General features: G+C 41.8%; 1 protein-coding gene across 4 annotated transcripts in view; it reads left to right on the top strand.

Moving 5' to 3' along the window:
• FNDC3B (fibronectin type III domain containing 3B) overlaps nucleotides 1–25,074 on the top strand; it is a 418,267-nt gene that overhangs the window by 389,014 nt on the left and 4,179 nt on the right. For all 4 annotated transcript variants that reach the window (XM_029057950.2, XM_029057966.2, XM_039913103.1 and 1 more), the window contains 2 exons: nucleotides 12,443–12,609; nucleotides 13,594–13,721. In XM_029057950.2, the coding sequence (XP_028913783.1) occupies nucleotides 12,443–12,609; nucleotides 13,594–13,721 (295 nt within the window). The remainder of the gene's footprint in view (nucleotides 1–12,442; nucleotides 12,610–13,593; nucleotides 13,722–25,074) is intronic.

A 25,074-nucleotide genomic window follows, 5' to 3' on the forward strand; every position in this document is an offset into this window, starting at 1 on the left:
TCCACCCAAACGGCTACCTTACTGTTACGGGCTCTCGTTATATCCCGGCTAGACTACTGTGTCAGCCTTCTCTCTGACCTCCCTTCCTCCTCTCTCGCCCCGCTCCGGTCTATTCTTCACACCGCTGCCCGGCTCATCTTCCTGCAGAAACGATCTGGGCATGTCACTCCCCTTCTTAAACAACTCCAGTGGTTGCCTATCGACCTCCGCTCCAAACAAAAACTTCTCACTCTAGGCTTCAAGGCTCTCCATCACCTTGCCCCTTCCTACCTCTCCTCCCTTCTCTCTTTCTACCGCCCACCCCGCACGCTCCGCTCCTCTGCCGCCCACCTCCTCGCCGTCCCTCGGTCTCGCCTATCCCACCGTCGACCCCCGGGTCACGTCCTCCCGCGGTCCTGGAATGCCCTCCCTCCTCACCTCCGCCAAACTGATTCTCTTTCCCTCTTCAAAACCTTACTTAAAAATCACCTCCTCCAAGAGGCGTTCCCAGACTGAGCTCCTCTTCCCCCTCTACTCCCTCTGCCATCCCCCCTTTACCTCTCCGCAGCTAAAGCCTCATTTTCCCCTTTTCCCTCTGCTCCTCCACCTCTCCCTTCCCATCCCCACAGCACTGTACTCGTCCGCTCAACTGTATATATTTTCGTTACCCTATTTATTTTGTTAATGAATTGTACATCGCCTTGATTCTATTTAGTTGCCATTGTTTTTACGAGATGTTCTTCCCCTTGACGCTGTTTAGTGCCATTGTTCTTGTCTGTCCGTCTCCCCCGATTAGACTGTAAGCCCGTCAAACGGCAGGGACTGTCTCTATCTGTTGCCGACTTGTTCATCCCAAGCGCTTAGTACAGTGCTCTGCACATAGTAAGCGCTCAATAAATACTATTGAATGAATGAATCTTCATCCCCATTTACAAATGAGATAACTGAGGCACAGAGAAGTGAAGTGACTTGCCCAAGGCCACACAGTAGACAGGTGGCAGAGCCAGGAGAAGAACCCATGACTTTCTGACTCGCAGGCCCATGCTCTTTCCACTACACCATGCTGCTCCAGAGAAGTCTTATTCAATCAATAACATTGATTAAGTGTCTACTTTATGCTAAGTATTGTACTAAGCATTGGGAAAGTACACTAGAGATAGTTGTCAGTCAATCAGTGGTATTTACTGAATGTTTACTGTGTGGACAGCACCCTGTATTAAGTGCTTGAGATTATAGTACAGTAGAAACGGTAGACATGATCCCTACCCTCAAGGAGCTAACAATCTCTCAGAGGTTGCAAACACCAAAATCAATTGTAAGGCAGAGGCAGCAATAGAATGTAAGAAATGTACATAAATTTTATAATTGTAAATTTACCAGGAGTAATGCTAGGAAGAAAAATCTTTATTCTGTCCATGCTCACTTTGGCACTAAACTTTGAGTAAACTGAGAATGTCTATAGTCATTGTATAACTGAGAAAAGCTGATCATTTCTCCACCTGTCAGAGCAAACCTTGCTTCCCACTGAACAAAGTGGGCTGGGAGTGTGTCAGTGGCAGATTATCTTTTGTTAATATGACTTCAGTTTTAAATTTTCCCTCAATTGAATGGGTTGTGGCTTAATCTGGAATGGGACTAGATATTATAACTCACCACTTGTTCACCCAAGCAAGAGTTTCCCTTTACAAAGTGAGCCAAGTGTCCATTCAGTCAGCACTTGGGCTTTTGGCAGCTTTAATTAGGCTTCTTTTCTTTCAGTAACTATTCCCTAGAACAGTAACTGGTAACAGAAGTAATTCAGCTGTCCCCACCTGGGTTTTTAACCAGAATCTTGGTTACACTTCCCCAGGAGGAAGTGTACATAGCATTGCATGGTGCTTAATAATGATATTGTGGTATTTAAGTGGTTACTGTGCATCAAACTTTGTACTGCACGTTGGGGTAGATACGAAATAATCAGGTCAGATAAATTTCCTATCCCACATGAGGCTCATAGTCTTAGTAAACCCACAGTGAAAGGTCAGTCACATAAGAGCACTGCAGCCAATACAAGAAGTGTGGATTGCACCATCATCAGTTATTGATATATTTTTTCCATGGACTGAATCCATGGCACTAAAAATGGAAAGATTACATTTTGAAAATAGAAAACTGATGGTCAGAGATGATTTTCAGTAACTCCAAGGCTAGGGCAGAATTTATATGTTAGGACATATGTTAGAGAGCAGCGTGGCTTAGTGGGTGGAGCACAGACCTTGGTTCTAATCCAAACTTTACCATTTGTCTGTTGTGTGATCTTGGGCAAGTCTATTCACTTCTATGTGCCTCAGTTACCTCATCTGCAAAGTGGGGTATTAAGACTGTGAGGTCTGTGTGGGACAAGGACTCTGTCCAACTGGATTAACAGAAGTTCTCAGTGGAAAGAGCCCGGGCTTTGGAGTCAGAGGTCATGAGTTCAAATCCCGGCTCTGCCACTTGCCAGCTGTGTGACTGTGGGCAGGTCGCTTCACTTCTCTGTGCCTCAGTTACCTCATCTGTAAAATGGGGATGAAGACTTTGAGCCCCACGTGGGACAACCTGATTCCCCTGTGTCTACCCCGGCGCTTAGAACAGTGCTCTGCACATAGTAAGCGCTTAACAAATACCATCATTATTATTATTAAGTTCTCAAGAAAGGAAACCTGGTGCTTAATACAATGCTCTGCACACTGTAAGCGCTCAATAAATACGATTGAATGAATATTAGTAAACACTGATAGAGCAAACTAATTATGCAGACTATGGTTACACTAAAAGCAAGATGGGTAACAATGATAGCATTTTGAGCTCTTTGGATGTGCCAAGCACTGTACTAACCACTGGGTTAGATAGAAGATAATAATGTTGGTATTTGTTAAGCACTTACTATATGCTGAGCACTGTTCTAAGTGCTGGGTTAGATACAGGGTAATTAGGTTGTCCTTCGTGAGGCTCACAGTCAGTAATCAAAGCAGACACCAGTCCCTTCTCCATATGGGGTTCACAATCTAAGTAAGCATGTGAACAGGTATAGAATCCCCATTTTACAGACAAGGTAACTGAGTCACAGAGAAATTAAGTGACTTGCCCAAGGTCCCAAAGCAGATGAATGGAGGAGCCGTGGTTAGAATCCAAGTCCTCTGACTCCTAGGCCCGTGCTCTCCCCACTGTGTCCAACCTGTTAAGCTTCTATCTACCCCTGCACTTAGTACAGTGCCTGGCACATACTAAGTGCTTAACAAATGCCATTAAAAGAAGAAAACATACAGCAAAAAGTTTCCATAAGGGACTGGGGGTTGGTGACAAGGGGAGGGGAGGACAAGGATAAAATCAACTGATTGGGAACTAGCATCCTCTGCATACAGTAAGCACCCAGAAAATGGCATTGATTGATTCATAGAAGGAAGGCCTGGCTGGCTGAAATTAGTATGTTGGAATAGTCTGGTAGCTCAAACCTTGCAGGTGTGGAGGTCTGCAGGGGGTGTGTAATTAGGGAATAGTCACTCCCCCAGTGTGGGAATAGAGGAGGAGGTGAATGAGGAGGAGGGCCCAGAGAAGGGATAGGGAGCCAAGAGGGAGAAGAGGAATAATAATACTAATAATAGTATTTGTTAAGCACTTCCTATGTGCCAAGGAGTGTTCTACCTTGTAGATACAAGGTAATCAGGTTGTCCCACGTGGGGATCACAGTCTTAATCCCCGTTTTCCAGATGAGATAACTGAGGCACAGAGAAGTTGTGACTTGCCCAAAGTCACACAGCTGACAAGTGGCAGAGCCGGGGTTAGAACCCACGACCTCTGATTCCCAAGCCCATGCTCTGAGCCATGCTAAATAAAAAGGCGTAAGCTCTTTGTGGACAGGGAACATTTCTACCAACCCTGTTATATTGTACTGTTATTTTGAGAAGTAGCATGACCTAAAGGAAAGAGTGCAATCCCAGCTCTTCCACTTGCCTGCTGTGACCTTGGGCAAGTCACTTCATTTCTCTGTGCTTCAGTGCCTCATCTGTGAAGTGGAGATTAAGTACCTGTTCTCCCTTCTCCTTAGACTGGGTACCCCATGTGCAACAGGGACTGTGTACAAACTAATGATATTGTATCTACCCCAACACTTTATACTGCACTTTGCATTTAGAAAGTTCTTAAATGTTATCGTCATCATCATCACCACCTCCACTTTCCCAAATGCTTACCACACACAGAAAGCATTCAATAAAAACCACTGATTGATTAGACCAGGAAGCCAACCTGAAGGTGATATTTCTGTTCATATTGGCGTGGGTTGATGTTGATGTGCTCTATCTATCCGCTGACCCCTGGGCCACGTCCTCCTGCGGTCCTGGAATGCCCTCCCTCCTCACCTTCGCCAAACTAATTCTCTTCCCTCTTCAAAACCCTACTTAAAGCTCACCTCCTCCAAGAGGCCTTCCCAGACTGAGCTCCCCTTTTCCCTCTGCTCCCTCTACCCCCCCCCCCCACAGCTAAACCCTCTTCTCCCCCCTTTCCCTCTGCTCCTCCCCCTCTCCCATCCCATCCCCTCAGCACTGTACTCGTCCGCTCAACTGTATATATCTTCATTACCCTATTTATTTTGTTAGTGAGATGTACATCACCTTGATTCTATTCATTTGCTATTGTTTTAATGAGATGTTCTTCCCCTTGATTCTATTTACTGCCATTATTCTTGTCTGTCTGTCTCCCCCGATTAGACTGTAAGCCCATCAAACGGCAGGGACTGTCTCTATCTGTTACCGATTTGTAAATTCCAAGCACTTAGTATAGTGCTGTGCACATAGTAAGCGCTCAATAAATACTATTGAATGAATGAATGAATCTACCTGATAAGGCTGCTGAATCAGGATCCTGAGTTAGGCTTTACCACCGATTCACTGAATCATCTTGTACAAATCATTTAGCTTCCTTGTCCTACAGGTTTCTTAGCCCAATGAGTTAAAGTGTTGGTTTTAGCTCTGTAAATTATTTTGAGCTACACAATGGAGTTTAATGGAAAACACCATTCATACCACTGAGAGATGTTAGTGGTCCTAACATATTTGTGTGTGCATACTGAAGCCCACAGTCTTGAATATCTTTTCCATAACATGGTAATTTTTTTATGGATATCAGATAGGGTGAAAAATATCTGCTATTCTGTTTATCACCCCTTTATTTTTTCCTATTAAAAAGAAAGGAAATTAGTTATCAACAAAGGTAGCTTGAAGGAATTCTTTCTGAATTAATTGCTTTGTGCCAAATTCAAGTTCAGGAAAAATATTTGGGAAAGGAGAATGAAGAAGGCATCTTAAACTCAAATAAATGAGCATCGGATTTGCAAATGCTAACTAGCTTCGCATGTTAAATGATATATAATTACAACAGTAATAGACTTATAGAAACAACATTTGTTATTTTAGGGAAATGAGTGCCTCCAGAGACAGATGAAAATGAAAAACATTCATACTGAAATGTGGTGTTGCCAAATTCTGTTAGAAAACATAAAGAAAAAATGGTCCTGGAACTGAATTTAAACTTGGGTTATTATTGCACTGTCTAGCTTTTATAGTCGCATACCAGGTACTCCTGAAATGTAAAGATTCTGGTACTTGTGCATCTAGTGAGTACAATTTTGCCCACATTTAATTTGTCACTGGAATGATTTGGGCAGTTATCCTTAGCAGTTATAGCAACAAAGGATTAAATTATTTTGTCCTTCTTTATTTCATAAGAAAGTAAAAACAAAATAAATATTTTCATATTTCTTAGTTAGCCTAATGTGGGGATTAAAATAGCCCAAGCAGATCAAGTCGTGCCCTTTTAAATTGAAAAACTGTACAGCCTATTCTGGGGAAGCATATATTTGGATTATTGAAATGAGATTGTTATATCGAAGTAACAGAATTTGAGTTGGTTAGTTCCCAATTGAACTGGAATAATATGTTCTTTAATAATTGTATGTAACATTGATGCCAGAGCTATTTAAATTCCAGAAGTAGATTTATAGTTCATCAGTTTTTAATTTTAGACTAGAACCTTATGGTTTGGGTAGGCTACTGCCCAATCATTATTATTAATTATTGTTATTAATTATTGTTTTCCAACCCCAAATGCTGGGGCATTTACACTACTGCTAGCTGAAGTGGGAGACTTGTCATTACAGTGTTACCTCTACTATTCTCTTTTGAAGATAGTGTAAACTCTGATTAGAAGAGTTACATGAAGCAAAGATGAACTAGACTACAAATTGTGGTATATGCATATGCTCCCAATATCTTTGGGTGGCAGGAGGGGGGTTCTGGTGACTGTTAAATATTTGTTTCATTGCTTGCCTCTTCCTCCTCTCACTCAAGATTGTGAGACTCCTGTGGGCAAAGACTGTCTCTAATTCATTTTCTCCAAAGGCTATCCCAAGGGTGCTGTGGCTGTATAGAAACTTACTAAATATTAGTGATGATGAGCATAGTAATGAAAAATAAAAATATAGTAATAATAATGATAATTGTGGTATTTGTTAACCCCTTACTATTTGCCAAATACTGTACGAAGCGCTGGGGTAGATAGAAGATAATCAGGTTGGGACATAGTCCTTGTCCCATGTGGAGCTCACAGTCTCAATCCCCATTTTACAGATGAGGGAATTGAGACCCAGAGAAGTGAAGTGACTCACCCAAGGCCACACAGAAGTTCCCTCAGTTCCCTTGTGATCCTTGTCCCAGGCCTGCATTCTGTCAGCACTGTACCATGCTGCTTCTCATTCTCTCCTCAGGCTTTCAGGGAGAGTGTAGAATAAATTAAATCTGTCCATTTGGTTACTTGCTTAACTTAAATTATTATAGGTTTTCTGCATGAAGTCTGCAGACCTACATGAGGTCACCTACCTCAAAATCAGTGTGGCAGATGGACCTTCCCCTGCTTTAGAGGTCAGCGATGATGCCTTCTGCTTCCCTCTGCTTTTACAGGGAAGCACTAGAACTGTGCCTTCTGTTATTTGTCAGGATATACTATATGTCCCTATTTTGAAACACCCTGCCTTCCCAGAACGTGGTGAACAATTTATAGAAAAATTTTGTAAACAAAATACAACTTTGCCACAGTATATTCTGTAAATTGTCTCAGTGAAACTACGATCAGAGAAAATTGTGCTAAAATTAAAATATTTTATCATTAACAGTATGGCTTTATTAGGTTAACAGATGTTGAGTCATATGGTTATGAAACATGTTTTTGAGCTCCATGTTTTGCCTCTGTTCTAAAGAAAGCCGCCTCAGGTCACCAGGTTATATCATTTCTAGGAGTTAATATGAATGTGTTCCCATCAGTTTACAACAGGATTAGAAATGTTCAACTGGCAGCAAGGCCTAAATCTTCACTCTTTAGTATTTCTACACATTCTTGTAAGACTGCTCTTTGACTAAGCCACATAACCCAAAGTACTTTTTTCTTTCAAAGGAAAAGTACTACAAACAAAATTACTTTGCTAAATGAACTGATGAAAATAGTCTAAAGTCCTTGTGATCCTTGTCACCATCCCGCTAAAGTGGCGAGAACCTGAATTCAGTTTAACAAAGGAAAAATTATACCATGAAAATCAAGCCTCTCCTTTTCCCTGCCTCAATAGAATTCTGCCAGAGAGCTGTTTTATCCTTCTTGTTAAGGCGAAAAGGTGCTTTAAAGCAACAGTCTCCTTTGCGTAGCCAGAAACCACCTATTAACATGTTCCTCAGCCCTCTCTCTCTCTCTCTCTCTCTCTCTGGGGGCTCAGGGGATGGTATTGAAGGTCCCGGGGCTGGTGTGGTCTGTAGCGCCCTCCTGATATCCTTCCGCTGAATGTTTTGAATATTTTGTTAAAGGGTTTGGATTACTCTCAGTTCTGTGGTTAAGCTATTAGAAAATATCCCACAAATGCGTTAGGTGTGTTTTTAATCCTTCCCAGAAGAGATATTAACTTTAAAAAGACTAATCAATACACAGCAAGCTGTAAATGCTAGCTTCAAAAATGAAGTGAACTCTTGGGAGCATAGAAAAGAACCAACTTTCCCAGCACTCCTCTCCCTGAACTCTGTCTTCAACTGTTCATTCTCCAGTGGCTTCTTCCCCACGGCTTTCAAACATTGTCACATCTCCCCTATCATAGAAAAACCCCTCCCTTGACTCTACAGGCCCCTCCAGTTATCACTCCATCACCCTCCTACCATTCCTCTCAAAACTCTTTGAGCAAGTTCTTTATACTTGCTATCTCCAGTTTCTCTCCCCTCCAATTCTCTCCTTGACCCTTTCCATTCTGGTTTCTGCCTTCTTCACTCTGCAGAATCTGCCCTCTCAACAGTCACCAATGATCTCCCTCTTGTCAAAGCCAACAGCTCCATCCTAATCCTCCTCAACCTCTCAGCTGCCTTCAACCGTGTGTGCCCCTCACCCCCACCCTTCTCCTGGAAACATGATCCAGTCTTGTCTACACTGACACTGTCCTCCTGGTTCTCCTCTTCTCTTTCTGCCTCCTCCTTCTCAGTCTCTTTCATGGGCTTCTTTACCTCCCAACCCCTAAATGTGGGAGTCCCTCAAGGCTCAGTTCTGGGTGCCTTCTGTTCTCTATCTATACTGACTTCCTTTGGAGAGTTCATTCACTCCCATGGTTTCAAGTACATATTTAGGTGGATGGTTCCCAAATTTATATCTCAAATCCTCATCTTTGTCCTTTTCTGCAGTCTCACATTCCCTCCTATCTTCAGGTCATCTCTACTTGGATGTCCTCCCATAGCCTCAAGCTTAACATGTCCATTACAAAACTCCTTATCTACCCACCCAAGCTGTGTCATCGTCCTGTCTTTATCATCACTGTTGACAGCACCACCATCCTCCTTGTCTCACAAGCCCTTAACCTTGGTATTATCAACTCATCTCTCTCATTCAATCCATATATACATTCTGTCACCAAATCCTGTCAGTTCCACCTTCACAACATCTCTAAAATCCACCCTTTCCTCTCCATCCAAACTGTTACCAAGTTGAGAAGCAGCATGGCTCAGTGGAAAGAGCCCGGGCTTGGGAGTCAGAGGTCATGGGTTCGAATTCTGGCTCTGCCACTTAGCTGTGTGACTGTGGGCAAGTCACTTCACTTGAAGCATTGTGGCTCAGTGGAAAGAGCGCGGGCTTGGGAGTCAGAGGTCATGGGTTCGATTGCTGGCTCTGCCACTTAGCTGTGTGACTGTGAGCAAGTCACTTCACTTCTCTTTGCTCAGTTACCTCATCTGTAAAATGGGGATTAAGACTGTGAGCCCCACATGGGACAACCTGATTACCCTGTATCTCCTCCAGCGTTTAGAACAGTGCTTTGCACATAGTAAACGCTTAACAAATACCAACATTATTATTAATCCAAGTATTTTTCCTAACACACCTTGATTATTGGATCAGCCTCCTTGCTAATCTCCCTGCCTCCTGTCTCTCCTTACTTCAGTCCATACTTTACTCTGCTGCCCTGATCATTTTTCTACAAAACCATTCAGTTGGTTCCCTACTCCTTAAGAATCTCCAGTGGTTGCCCACCCACCTCCGCATCAAATAAAAACTCCTTACTATTGGCTTTGAAGCACTCAATCACCGTGCTCCCATCAACTGCTTTTCTTCTACAACCCAGCCCCCACATTTTACTCCTCTAATGCCAGACTATTCACTGTACTTCGATCTCATCTATCTCAACACTTACCTCTTACCCATGTCCTGCCTCTGCCTCTCTCTCCATATCCACCTGATGATCACTCTCCCCACTTTCAAAACCTTATCAAAAGCACATTTCCTCCAAGAAGCCTTCCCCAACTAAGCCCTCATTTCATCTTCTGCCACTCTCCTACATTGCTTTTGCACATGGATTTGAGACGTTAATTCACCCCTCTTCAGTCCGACAGCACATTTACATGTCCGTATTTTATATTAATGTCTGTCTCCCCCTCTAGACTGTAAGCTTGTTGTGGATGGGGATTTTTTCTACCCACTGTTATATTGTACTCTCCCAAGTGATTATTACAGTGCTCTGCACACAGTAAGTGCTCACTAAATAAGATAGATTGATAAGTGCATTTTAGATTGAAAATTGAAAGAAAGAGCAATTGAAATGATCAGAGCAATTAAATATGTTTTGTAAGAGAAGGAGGGACCAAACCCATTTGGGGTTAGGTTGTATTGACATTTTGCATCTCTCTGAAGATTAAAGGAATTAAGGTTAGATTTATTTTCTGATAAAGCTGTAGAACTATTAATACAGCTATAAACTTTACTAAAAGAAGAATTTACATGTACCCTATTCTATTATTGTTCTCCTTGCAAGCACAGCCTAAGAGACTGAATTTAGCAGAAGTCACCAGCTGGTAAGGAAATAAGTAGCTGATGGGAAATAGAACCTTTCTTTTAGGAGAGTGCTAAATGAAGTAAGCGTTCAATGGAGCCTAATGGCGTAGTGGATAGAGCCCGGGCCTGGGAGTCAGAAGGTTGTGCATTCTAATCCCGGCTCTGCCACTTGTCTGCTTTGTGACCTTGGGCAAGTTATATCACTTCTCTGGACCTCAGTTACCTTATATGTAAAATGGGGATTAAGACTGTGAGCACCACATGGGACAGAGACTGTGGCCAACCCGATTTATTTGTATCCACCCCAGCAGTGCCTGGCACATAGTAAGTGCTTAACATGTACCATCCTTATTGTTATTATTATTAATAGTAAATTCCATTGCTTGGTTGATTCCCTAGAGGTGGCTTTAGTAGGCACTCACACCATAGGTAACGGACCCCAGAGATGATCTTACACAAGTGTCTCTGAGGGGCCTTCCCTGATTAAGCCCTGTTTTCCCTTGCTTTCTCGCCCTTCTGCGTCAATATATGCATTTAGATCGGTGGCCTTTGGGCATTTGGTATTCATCTTACCCTCGGTCCCACAGCACTCATGCCTGTATCTCTGTATATTATAAATCAGTTATTTATGTTAAAGTCTTTATCCCACTCTAGACTCTAAGCTTGTTGTGGGCAGGGAACATGTCTACCAAGTCTGATTTATGCTCTTCCAAGAGCTTAGTACAGTGCTCTGTGCCCAGTAAGCACTCAATAAATACCACTGATTGATTGAAGTGCTTCTGTATTCTTTAGACAAAATATTTCAGGAAGTCACAATTCTGAACTATATTGTAATCTCTTTGGTGGATTTGTAGTGTGCTCAGAAAAAACTCTGCCTGTTTGATCATGAGTGTCCTTTAAAATGGTGGCCACTATTTTCACCCCTGCCTATGCAGATGTCATGAGAAGATTAATGAAGCATTCATTTTGTGAAACCCTTGAATCTCTCAGAAGAATGAAGACATCGACTTGTTTCACTTTAGGTTCTTCTCCACTAGAAATTAATCTAGAGACCTTTCTTGACATGTGATGCACATAGGAGAAAAAACAATCTCATATAAAACTGAGTAAAATTAATAAAAGTAGCTTCCCCCTTCAAAGAGAAAATGAATGTTATAATAGAACAATGCTAAGTACTTCAATGTACAATCTTTTTTTAAAATCTTTAAAAATTCTTAGGGATTGACCTTTGATTTACACAGTGGGATTTCAATAAAACCATCTAGGGACCTTATTAAAACTTAATTTGTCCCCATAGCATATTTTAGTGCTCTGGCTTTCCAAAATAATTTGTTTCTTTTTCAAGGATTTCTCACTTCTCTCTTATGGTTCATACAATTAAACCCACATTACTTTGGGGGGTAATGGGGAAGGTTTATATGGATAACACAAAAAACTCAGATAATCAGTGGGATACAAACTGGATACCAATTCTGAACACATTAATAATTCCGACTGAAGTTCAAATTGCCCAAAATAAAAATTGGGATCTTTTCTAAAATTGCTCAATTCAATAAAAAACTTTAAGATTTATGGCAGGATCAAAGCAAAAACTAGCAAAATTAATCCTCTGAGTAGCATAGGAGAGTTCCCAAATAATTTAGGATGCACATGTGATTTTTGCATGATACAAAGGTGGATGAATTTGTCTTTCACCTCTTCTGCCTTCCTGTCTGCCCATTTCTCTAAATTGCTCTGGTTCCCTGTTATGAAGTCATATACCACTGTTTTTCAGGAAAAATTTAAATATCAAATGAAATACAAATTGCATATAATGTTCAATCAAATGAGTAATCTTCTACAGGGGTAAGGCAGTTGTTTCCCCACTGCTGTGTAAGATATGTTTGTTCCTGTAGGCCTTGTGTAAGTCGTATGGGCTTCTTGATCACAAGAAAAGATATATGGTCTGACTTCTATTATGAAGATGCAAAATGGATTGGTGAAAATTTTGTCCATGAAGATGGAAGCTGGGTGTAAATAGAGGTTTTCAAGTGTATTAAAAGTTCATTTCCCTGTCAGAAAGAAAACGGCTAATGACATCCTTTCTTTTGTTTTCATCATGTAGGTTTATTCCAATTTACAGAGGACCAAGTCACACCTACAAGGTACAGCGGTTGGCTGAATTCACTTGCTACTCCTTCAGAATCCAGGCTGTGAATGATGCTGGGGAAGGACCTTTCTCCGATATATATACCTTCAGCACAACCAAATTGGTTCCACCTCCCATCAAAGGTATCTTTGGCAGCTATAGGGAAAATGACCGTGGGAGGATAAAGTTGGGGGGGGAAGGGGGGCGGCAGGTGACATTAAAAACTAAGGATTCAAGTGACTCAAGAAGAAATTCGTTATTTGAAAATTTGGACATTTGGAAATATGGACATTTGATATTCGCCTCAGCCCCGCAGCACTTATGTACACATCTTTAAATTGTATATTGTAAAATATTTATATTAATGTCTGTCTCCCCCTCTATACTATAAGCTTATTATGGGCATGGAACGTGCCAGTGTATTGTTGTAAATCCGTTGTATTTCATTCTCCCAGGTGCTTAGTACAGGGTTCATAAGTTCATTAAGTAGTAAACCATCAAATTGTTTGATTGAAATGACTGCTAACATTCCTCATGGGCTGGTTCTGTAGAGATCATGGCAGATGATCACAGGGTTAGAAAACAGAATCGAGGAGAGGAAGAATCTGGAGAACAGAAGACTGAGTACTGACATATATGAAGGATCATATCATGAAGTTTTGATACCACTGGGGATAGAAGAAAAGAACCAGAATAAAATTTGACAAACTTTAGTTTTAAGTCTAGGAGACGATTGGTCAGTGATGTGCAAATTTTGTGCAGAGTACTGGACTAAGTGTTTGGGAGAGGGGGCAGTACAACAGAAATAGCAGACATGTTCCTTGCCCATAACAGGCTTACAGTCTAGAGGGGGTTGCAGACATTAATATGAATAGAGTGAATAGATTCAATCCTTGCCCTTGAGGAGCTTACGGTCTAGTTGAGAGGGGAGGTTCCTAGTGTAGCTGAAGAAGTGTTTACTAAGGAAAGATTTTGGAGTCTTTTATTTCTGAAGTTAGTTGGGATAGGTGCAGTTTAAGTGCAGACCCCAGGTAAGGTCTCTTCTAGTCCTAGGTTTCTCTCATTCGTATTAATAGAATGATATAAGTACAATTTTGATTATTCTCATGTACATAACTGTATTTCAGCACCTCGAGTGACCCAGTTGGATGGGAATGCATGTGAAATCTCATGGGAGGTGGTCCCGGCTATGAAAGGAGATCCCATTAATTACATTCTGCAAGTCTTGGTTGGACGAGAATCTGAATACAAACAGGTAAGAAGGAGCATGCTATTTATATGTTCAATAGTATTTATTGAGCGCTTACTATGTGCAGAGCACTGTACTAAGCGCTTGGAATGAACAAGTCGGCAACAGATAGAGACAGTCCCTGCCGTTTGACGGGCTTACAGTCTAATCAACTGTATGTCTCTTTAATTCATACACTTGGCCTTATTATTATGCGACTTCATCGGAGTATTAAGATTGAATGCCTTCATATCAAGTTGGTGTATTTCTCTGGTTTTCAAACACTTGCTCTGTAGCATGTAGCTGCAGTTCTTGATGCACTTTTTCCAGAGAGAAAGTAGCTGCAATACTCTGCAGGAAGGATAAGCTGCAGAGCTTAGTGGAAAGAAAACGGTTCTGGGAATCAGAGGTCCTCAGTTCTAATCTGGCTCTGCCTCCTACCTGCAGTGTGACTTTGGACAAATCACAAAATAATAATAATAATATTTGTTAAGCGCTTACTATGTTCCAGGTTAAGTTTTAAGTGCTGGGATAATACAAGATAATTGGGTTGTACACAGTCCCTGTCTCACATGAGGCTCACTTAACTTCTCTATGCCTCAGTTCCCTCAACTGTAAATTAGGAATTCAATACCTGTCCTCATTCTTACTTACAGTGCAATAACACACAGTAAACTCTTAACCAATGTAGGTGTTTTAGCTGTCTCGTTGCAACTTCTATCTCTCTTTATAGATTTTTAATAAATATTGGCTGATGATGATAATCACATGAGAAGAAAGATTCCCACCTAGATAAGGGATGATAGTGTTTTAGCTTCCATCATATCACCTGCCTCCAGATGGTACTGTTTATCTGATTTGAAAATAATTTGGAAATATTCCAGCTGTAATTCTGCTTCTGGAATTGCCCAGTCTTTCAAGGAAATTAATAGGATTTATTGTTGGAACTTCTATTAAGAGTTTAGTGATGAATTTTCTTCACGTCTCTTTTTTAGCATTGATTTTTGACAAGATTTAGACAGCGGGAGCTATCATCTGTTTATTCAGCAATAGCATTTGTACTTATCCATAGTAATACAAAATTATTAAAAGATGAGATGATAGGACACCCACATTATGTCATTTGATACTTGAAAATTACACATTTCTAAATGGAATTCTGCCTACATGTTCATAAGCCTTACCTCCACATCTATTGTATATGTCCTTGCTTTGAGTTGCATGCTCTTTGGCATTTCCTGGAAAATGTTTTGCATCTCGAAGAATTGATATTGTTTTTGTGCAATGAATAGGTCCCATTATTTGCGTAACGTCTGTGCTACTTAAGTATTACTGAAAAATGAAGATGCATTATTGCAGGCATTCAGAATGCATAGATGATTTTATTATTGGGGCATCTGCAGTTGATTAGGGTATTCTTAGCCATATACATATATAAGTTCTTGTTTACAAATTTATTTTCTGGTGGGATTTTTTTTTCTTTTGTTTTTTTTTGTTTTGTTTCTTTTTGTTTTTTTGCTGGGAACACAAGGGAAAGAAAAGTACCACAATTTGTGCCTCCTGCCTGAGGATCAACATTCTCTGTATTTCCTTAAGTGGTTGAACATTCAGTTATCGTGCCATTTCCCAAGAAATAATTAAAACACATAGTGGTACGTGGGAAAGTGGCATTTAAGTCAGGTACAACTTGTTCTCCTGTTCCTTGCCTTTATCAGGAAGCTGAACTTGACACTTGGTGTTTTGAGGGGCTTCTCCTTGTTCAGGATGCAGGCTATAAAATATAATTAACAACTTGTCCGGTTTGGAAAGTGATGGTTGAAATAATTGCAGTCACCACAACAGAAATCATTGTATGTACGCTCCTTGGTATTTTGCTTTATGCTTCTCATCATTTATAACATATAAGCCATGATACTTCTCTTTGTAGAGCTTGAAGGCCTTTTATAAATCGTGAAACACTTCAGTAAGGCAGGATATTATGATTAGACATATTTGTTTGGCCTGTGATTATATTGGGTGAATTTTTTTATGGAGAAAACTTAATATAAATATGAGGAAAATATGCTGAGATTTTTCCAGTTGCTATCCTCGAATAACCTACCAGTGTGTTTTCCAAGAACTCTGAATCAAAAATATTACAGATCAAAGGGAGGTCAACAACCCAGAGCCAAATGAGTTTTATTGCTTGTTGACAGTTTAATAAATATAACAAATCACTAAATTCCTGTTTGCCCATCTTACCATTTTTTCTTCTAAATGGCAGTATTTGAAATACTGAACAATCTGAAAAGCGTTCCTGCTTTTCACAGTGTTGTTTCTGACCATGATATTAAGAAGGGGGCAGTTATAGGTAGATTTGTTTAGTCTTCCTTTGCACTTCCTAGTGTGTCCCACCTTGTTCTATTAACCCATTTCCCAGGGTAAGACTGTAGAGAAGCAGCCTGGCATAGAGGATAAAACACGGTCGTGAGTTCTAATCCTGGCTCCGCCACTTGTCTTCTGTGTGACCTTGGGCAAGTCACTTTACTTCTCTGTGCCTTAGTGACCTCATCTGCCAAATGGGGATTGAGACTGCAAACCCCACATGGGACAAGGACTGTGTCCAACCCTACTTGCTTGTGTCCACCCTGGTGCTTAGTACAGTGCCTGGCACATAGTAAGTACTTAACAAATAGCATAATTATTATTACACTGCCTGGCACATTGTAAGCCCTTTACGAATACCGTAATCATTATTACAATACCTGGCAAATCGTAAGTGCATAACAAATACCATAATTATTATTATTTTGATCCCTTACCAACCACAATGATTTTTCTAAAGTGCCTAAGCCCTAGGCCCTCCAATGTAACCATTACTAACTTTCCTCCTGCACAACCCTGCAGGAAGGAAATAATGCCCGCCCCAGCTTCCTCAGTGCCAGGATGCTAAGCCACACCCTGCCAGGCACCTAAAGCCACACCCTGCTTGAAGCCCTAGACGAGTTGTATAATCAACGTGACAGGCGGCGTTGGCAGAATTTTCCTTCATATCTGACTGTCATGCCTTTTTCTTTTTGCTTTTTTCCTCCTTCTCATTCTAAATAGAACCTGGTTTCTTTGCATTTTCAATCTTTGGTTAAACTGAACTCCATAATCTGGAAATTTGGGGGATTCTCTGTATTCTAGATCTGGGGTTGCAGCATGTCAGTCCCATTCAGATGATGAATTAAAATGTGTTCATTGCTCAGTGCGATGTGTAGAGTACTGATACCTGCTTTCGAAGATTTTAGTATGAGCTTTGGCAGTGAGCCTCTCTCACGCTGTTGGATGTTTTCTGGAAGATATCAAATGTCCTAAGGTTTATTCTGATGTTAGACTTGCAGACAAGCTATTCGTTTAAATTAGTGAGGTTCTTTTAGATTAACCTACGTTAAAATGAGTATGTCAAAGTTCTTAAAAACTATTCTCCATCAAATTGAGAATGAAAGAGGCCTAGGTTGGAATAAGGTTAGAAATATTCTTATTGCTTCCGTCTGATTTATTACTTCAATAAAGCGAGTCTCGAATGTTGCAGTGCCTGGCTGGAGGGGTAAAAAGGAAAAACCAGTAAAAGTGGTCAGTCAGAATAAATAGCAGTAAGCAGAGGCCTGGGTTAATAGCCTAATGAGCCAATATAGAAAGCTCCATAGGACCTTGAGATGATTAGAGTCACAAACGCTTTGCATGTGACTCGATTGTGACCAGGTAACTCTGATGGATGAGGAATCAAAAAATCCTATTCGGGCATAGTACCTGCACACAGTCAGTTTTGCCGTAACACCTTTTAATTGTGCATTTGGGATGGAACACTTCCTACTCCTTTCTACCTAGACTGTGAGCCCCTCCTTATGGAACAGGGACTGTCAAACAATCACACTTCCTGCCTTCAAAACCTACTGAAGGCTCACCTCCTCCACGAGACCTTCCCAGACTAAGCCCCCTTTTCCTCAGCTCCCCCTCCCCTCCCCATCACCCCGACTTGCTCCCTTTGCTCTTCCCACAATGATAGATGTACATATCTATCATTCCATTTATATTAATGCCTGTTTGCTCATTCTGATGTGTGTATATCTATAATTCTGTTTATATTGATGCTATTGATGCCTGTTTACTTGTTCTGATTTCTGTCTCCACCCTTCTAGCCTGTAAACCCATTGTGGGCAGGGATTGTCTCTATTGCTGAATTGTACTTTCCAAGTGCTTAGTATAGTGCTCTGCACACAGCAAGCGCTCAATAAATACGATTGAATGAATGAATGGATGGATGGATGAACCTGATTCTCTTGAGTCTACCTCAGTGCTTAGAACAGAACATAGTAAGCACTTAACAAATGCAATAATAATTAGTAATTATTATTATTATGTACATAAACATTTTAATGCCTGACTCCCTTTCTTAGCTTAAAGCTGCTTGCAGGCAGGGAATGGGTCTGCCAACACTGTTGTATTGTATTCCTCCAAGTGCTTAAAGCACTGCTCGGCACACAGTAAGCACTCGATTGATTGAACACTTTAGGAATTAGCAAATGTTCTTTCCACCATGCATTTCTGACTGGAGACAATATGGTAGCAGAAAAAACCATTGTGCACATGCATATGGCAACAGTGAAGGGGTGAGTCTTGTAACTGGAGCTTCCTGTGATACAGGGTGCTTCAGGAAAACAACCCCCATGTTACCAGAGGACTGTCGGGAGAATCCACCTTTTGGGGAGGGTCTGGGAAAAAGAATTTGTTCTTATTCTTAGCAAAATTTGATATTGCAAGAGTGGATGCAGATTGGAGAAGGTAGGGCTGTAGGTAGTGGAATTGAAAGTTTGAAATTGATGACAAGGTAAGCGAAAAAGTAAAAAAAAGTAAGGGAAAAGTCCTAGAGCAGCTCAACCACCAGTCACATGTAGAACAAGGATTCAGGTCTGTCGTTTCCTGGACAGACAAGATATAGGAAGGAACCTAGAGGAACCAGAAATAGTCACGTCCAGTTCATTCATTAGTCCTTAGTCCTCGATGTGATGAAGGGTAGATAACATACCACAATTGGGAGGTCCATTAAAAAAATACAAAAGCAGAAAGTCATATGAAATCTCAAATTCATTAAAATAATAATAGCACTTGTATTTGTCAAGCACGTACTATATGTCAAGCATTCTTCTAAACAGTGGAGTAGAAATAAGATAGGTGAGGCACGGTCCCTATCCCACATAATGCTCCCAATCTAAGAAGAGATCCCCAGTTTATAGATGAGAGAATTGAGGCACAGAAAAGTTAAGACTTGCCCACAGTCACACAGCAGGCAAGCATCAGAGCCAGGATTGAATCCAGATCCTCTGTCTCCCAGGCCTCTGCTCTCCACTAGGCCAAGCTCCTTCTTATATAATTGTATGATTGGAATGAGAAATGGAAGCATCTTCCCTCCCCAACCCGGTCCTCTCCCAGACTTCTCTATCACCGTGGATGGCACGACCATCCTTCCCGTCTCTCAGGCCCGCAATCTCGGTGTCATCCTTGACTCGTCTCTCTCGTTCACCCCACACATCCTATCCGTTACCAAGACCTGCCGGTTTCACCTTTACAATATCGCCAAGATCTGCCCTTTCCTCTCCATCCAAACGTCTACCTTACTGCTACAGGCTCTCGTTATATCCCTGCTAGACTACTGTGTCATCCTTCTCTCTGACCTCCCTTCCTCCTCTCTCGCCCCGCTCCAGTCTATTCTTCACTCCGCTGCCCGGCTCATCTTCCTACAGAAACAATCTGGGCATGGCACTCCCCTTCTTAAACAACTCCAGTGGTTGCCTATCAACCTCCGCTCCAAACAAAAACTCCTCACTCTAGGCTTCAAGGCTCTACATCACCTTGCCCCTTCCTACCTCTCCTCCCTTCTCTCTTTCTACCCCCACCCCGCACGCTCCGCTCCTCTGCCACTCACCTCCTCACCGTCCCTCGGTCTCGCCTATCCCGCCGTCGACCCCTGGGCCACGTCCTCCCGCGGTCCTGGAATGCCCTCCCTCCTCACCTCCGCCAAACTGATTCTCTTCCCCTCTTCAAAACCCTACTTAAAACTCACCTCCTCCAAGAGGCCTTCCCAGACTGAGCTCCTCTTCTCCCTCTACTCCCTCTACCACCCCCCCTTCACCTCTCCGCAGCTAAACCCTCTTTTTCCCCTTTCCCTCTGCTCCTCCCCCTCTCCCTTCCCATCCCCTCAGTACTGTACTCGCCCGCTCAACTGTATATATTTCCATTACCCTATTTATTTTGTTAATGAATTGTACATTGCCTCGATTCTATTTAGTTGCCATTGTTTTTACGAGATGTTCTTCCCCTTGACTCTATTTATTGCCATTGTTCTTGTCTGTCCGTATCCTCCAATTAGACCATAAGCCCGTCATACGGCAGGGACTGTCTCTATCTGTTGCTGACTTGTTCATTCCAAGCGCCTAGTACAGTGCTCTGCACATAGTAAGCGCTCAATAAATACTATTGAATGAATGAATGAATTTTTGTCAGTGTCTTGGGTTTTGTTTTTCCATGTTTGGTGGTAATGAAAGTCCATAGAAAAGGGATCCCCGCCCTTCTCCTCATTGAAGTTACAGTCTTCATTATTCAATAATATAGTTATGTCCTTTTATAGAAAGTGACCCACAGTATGGTGATTCAGCCTATATTGTAATATTGATCCATGGGTCAGTACTGCAGCCGGAGTAAATGCAAGGTTGCAGAGGAGGTAATTGGTAAAGGGGGCTAGTGAGGTACATTTGGGAACGAGTAGTTATTACAAGTAGGGAGGCCGTCTACCAGAGCGCTTGCAGATGGAGGTAGGGCATTCTGGGAGAGATGTGGGAACAACTCGACAGCATAAAACAAAACAATGGAGACCATTTGACTGTTTCCAGGTGGACTGTCCCTTGTTCTGTTCAGAGGCGAGCCCAGATGCCTTTATGTCCAGATTTGAGAAAGACCTGAGGAGGTGTGATTTCTCAAGGCCTTTGAAGATGGGGAGAGCTGTGGTCTGGTAGATTAGAAAGGGAGGGTGATAAAGAACATGAGCAAGGGGTGAAAGGCCAGAGAGAAAGAAAGAAAGAATGCCACAGTGAGAAAGTGAGCTTGAGAGGAACAAAGAGAGTGAGTTGGGCTGTAAAGAGAAGGGACCTGAGGGAGTTCCTTGAAGCCAATGGTCAGGAATTTCTTTGTGATGTGGAGAAGAGTAGCTGTTGATTGAAGGTTTTTGAGTAGAGGGAATAGGTGTGAAGACTGTTTCAAGAAGCAGTGTGGCTTAGTGCTTAGAATGCAGGCCTGGGAGTCATATGAACCTGAGTTCTAATCCCAGCTCTGCCACTTGACTGCTGTGTGACCTCGGGCAAGTCACTTCACTTCTCTGTACCTCAGTTACTTCATCTGTAAAATGGGGAATGAGACTGTGAGCCCCATGTGGGACAGGAACTTTGTCCAACCTGATTAGCTTGTACCCATCCCAGTGCTTAACTACATAGCGCTTGCTACATAGTAAGCGCTTAAGTAATACCATTAAGATTATTATGATGAATTCATATGATGCTGTCATTGCTAAGGCTGTGTCATAATCTCACCCTCCAGCCTTCAGCCCCTTTCACCAGGGCAGTGTCAGGACAGCCAGGAAATGCCGCTCCGCCATGGGTAGAGGGTAGTGCCCAAACCTCCTCCTTTTCCCCTTGGCCCAGCATGGTGCCCTTACCCTGTGTCATGCCTCATGTTTGGGAGACTCACATGATTCATGCCATGGGTCATTAGTGAAGGCAGAAGAAAGGCAAGGTGGCAGAAGAGGTAATTGATCAAGGGCTAGTGAGATACATTTGGGACCAAGTAGTTATATATCTCCCCCCACTTCTAGACTGTAAACCCGTTGTGGGCAGGGATTGTCACTCTTTATTGCTGAATTGTACTTTCCAAATGCTTAGTACAGTGCTCTGCACACAGTAAGCTCTCAGTGAATATGTTTGAATGAATCAGTGAATGAATATTACAAGTAAGGAGGCCATCCCAATATCTCATCCATCTAATAATGGGTGGGTATTTATTTTACTTGAGTCCTGATGGATTTGAAACCTACAGATCTCATGTGGATCCACCCTTAGTCTCCGTAAGCACTCGAAAGGATGAAAAATCTCCCAATCAGCATCAGCTTAAACTGAGAAAATTGCATCAATGTCCTTCAAATTTTATATTTGGATTTTGGGGCGGAAGAGCCAAAGAAATTGGTTTGGCGGTTGGTTTTTCCCTTCCACTGTTCATAAGTATTCCAGTAAGATCCAATTCCCTAGGGATTCATCTTGGCCTTCTTACTGATTATAATCTATCAAAAACTGAGTGTGCTGTATAAGGGTTATCTTTGCTCAGTTTTGTTTGTATTTCTAACAAGCTGTTCTCCCATATTTGTGCTCTATAGGCAAAACCATATGCTCTTGGGTTTAGGAAGTAGAGGTATGGGCACAATCAATTGTATTTATTGAGCATTTATTGCATGCGGAACACTGTACTAAGCTCTTGGAAGAGTATAATACAGCAGAGTTGGTAGACATGTTCCTTGCCCACAAGGGGGTTACTGTCTACAGCGATAAAGAGGGGAAAGCAGGGAGTAGAGATCTGCCCAATCCAGAGATGCACAATTATTATTAGCATAATTGCACTCCCATACAACTTATACTAAGGCCCATTGAAGGTATGGACTGGGCTATCTATTCTGAGGGTTCAGATAGAGACTAGCTCTGTTAATGTTCATGTTCCTTCAGAGCTTCTAGCCCAGTCTCTCAATCAATGTCAGTTATATTTATTGAGCATGTACTGTGTACATGGCACTTGTGTACTAAGTTCTTGGGAGAGTACAATAGACTAGGTAGACACATTCCCTGCCCACAAAAGTCTATGTGCCTTAGCTCTCTGTAGGCAGGGACAGTGTCTACAAACTTTATTATACTGTACTCTCTCAAGCCTCAGTACACTGCTCTTCACATAGTAACTGCTCAATAAATACAATCGATTGATTGATTACCCCAAGAACCAGCAGAGAAATAAGATGAGTAGAAAGTAAAGATAGGTGTATTGATGCCTGTTTGTTTATTTTGATGTCTGTCTCCCCCATCCCCCCAGGCTGTAAGCCCATTGTAGGCAGGGATTGTCTGCTTTTATTCCTGAATTGTACTTTCCAAGCGCTTAGTACAGTGCTCTGCATACGGTAAGAGCTCAGTAAATACGATTGAATGAATAAATGAAGGTAAAGGAATTTCAGCATGTAATCATAATGTAAGACTTTGAAATCAATCATATTTGAGTGCTCACTCTGTGCAGAGCACTGTGCTAAGTGCTGGGTTAGATATGAGATAAGTCCCACACAGGGCTCACAATCTAGGTAGGAGGGAGAACAGGTATTGAATCCCCATTTTGCAGATGAAAGAACTGAGGCACAGAGAAGTGAAGTGACTGGCCCAAAGTTACACAGCAGACAAGTGGTGGAGCTGGGATTAGAAGCCAAGTCCTCCGATTCCCAGGCCCAGGCCCTTTCTCCTAATAATAATAATGTTGGTATTTGTTAAGCGCTTACTATGTGCAGAGCACTGTTCTAAGCTTTGAGGTAGATACAGGGTAATCAGGTTGTCCCACATGAGGCTCACAGTTAATCCCCATTTTCAGATGAGGTAACTGAGGCACAGAGAAGTTAAGTGACTTGCCCACAGTCACACAGCTGACAAGGGGCAGAGCAGGGAGTCATACTCATGACCTCTGACTCCGAAGCCCAGGCTCTTTCCACTGAGCCATGCTGCTTCCCTTAGGCCACGCTCCTGTTCTCTATATACCTCTGTCATTTGAAGAAACCAGTTCTAGGAAAAACGTTTAAATCGAAAGGTCCTGTCTTATACGGCCACATGAGAGATATTTATATCACCCATATATTGAGAAAAATCATTCATTCAGTAGTATTTATTGAGCGCTTTCTCTGTGCAGAGCACTGTACTAAGAGCTTGGAAAGTACAATTCAGCATCAGAGACAATCCCTGCCCACAATGGGCTCACAGTCTAGAAGCGGGGAGACAGACATCAAAACAAGTAAACAGGCATCAATATAAATGAATAGAATTATAGATATGTACACATCAAAACTAGTAAACAGGCATCAATATAAATAGAATTATTAATATGTGGACATAGATACAAGTGCTGTGGGGCAGGGAGGGGGAGGTAGAGCAATGGGAGTGAGTTGGGGCTATGCGGAGGGGAGGGCAGCTGAGGAAAAGGGGGGCTCAGTCTAGGAAGGCCTCTTGGAGGAGGTGAGCTCTTAGTAGGGCTTTGAAGGGAGGAAGTCACAGATAGGGGTTGCTTATGACATTGTATATACTGAGTATTTACAGGGTAATAATATCAGGTCAGCAAACTATTTTTGCTATTTCTATGAAAACAAAAGATCAAATAACTGAAGTAGTACAATCCTGTAAAAGAACTCAATTTATGAAGCAGCAAAGTGTTTTCTTGTAGATTTCATTATTGCTAGGGCTCCAACCAGCTGTGTTTGTGAACTTTCTAATTCCACTTTGCAAGGTAAATGTCAACAACTATCAGACTGAGAACTCATCGCTCAGGAGAAATGATGACTTGCCTGGAAAAAATGTGAAGAGAATCTTATAGAAGGAACAACAAAAGGGATAATAAATCTGGATGAGTCTAGACAACATATTCCCAGAGCATTCTGGGGTGAAGTGGCTGGACGAGTACCATAAATAACATATTTTACCACAAAAAATGTCAAATTTCCAAAACAGAAAAGAAAGCAGCATTAGGCTGTCTGAATTCTAAGAGTCTTTTCCCTTGATGAAATGTTGCAACCATATTCCAACTAAGTAGTGCTTCCAGTTGATGAATGTCCTGGTTTTTGATATTTCTTTATAGAATTTTGACTCAGGATTTTGGTATTCGTCTGTTTCAGTGAGAATTCCAGAGTAAGATTCTTAGGATCACTGCAAAAGTTGGTTTGCGGTTCTAAAATAGTGGGGCTGATGTGTAGTGGGACTGTTGTGTAAGAGACTTAACAGAGAAGCATCATTTGACATATTCCTCTTTCCTGTCTAGATTCCCAAATACAACTTTGCCAAGAGCCAGAGCAAGGGTGGCGAATCAATCAATCAATAGTGTAGTAGATGGAGAATGGGCCTGAGAGTCAGAAGGTTATGGGTTCTAATTCCGACTCTGCCACTTGTCTGCTGGGTGACCTTGGGCAAGTCACTTTACTTCTCAGGGCCTCAGTTACCTCAGTTACCTCATCTGTAAAATGGGGATTAAGACTGTGAACCCCACATGGCAAAGGGACTGTGTCTGACCCAATTTACTTGTATCAACC

This window comes from Ornithorhynchus anatinus, chromosome 1 (genome assembly GCF_004115215.2).
Source record: "Ornithorhynchus anatinus isolate Pmale09 chromosome 1, mOrnAna1.pri.v4, whole genome shotgun sequence".
NCBI classification, from domain to species: Eukaryota; Metazoa; Chordata; class Mammalia; order Monotremata; family Ornithorhynchidae; genus Ornithorhynchus; species Ornithorhynchus anatinus.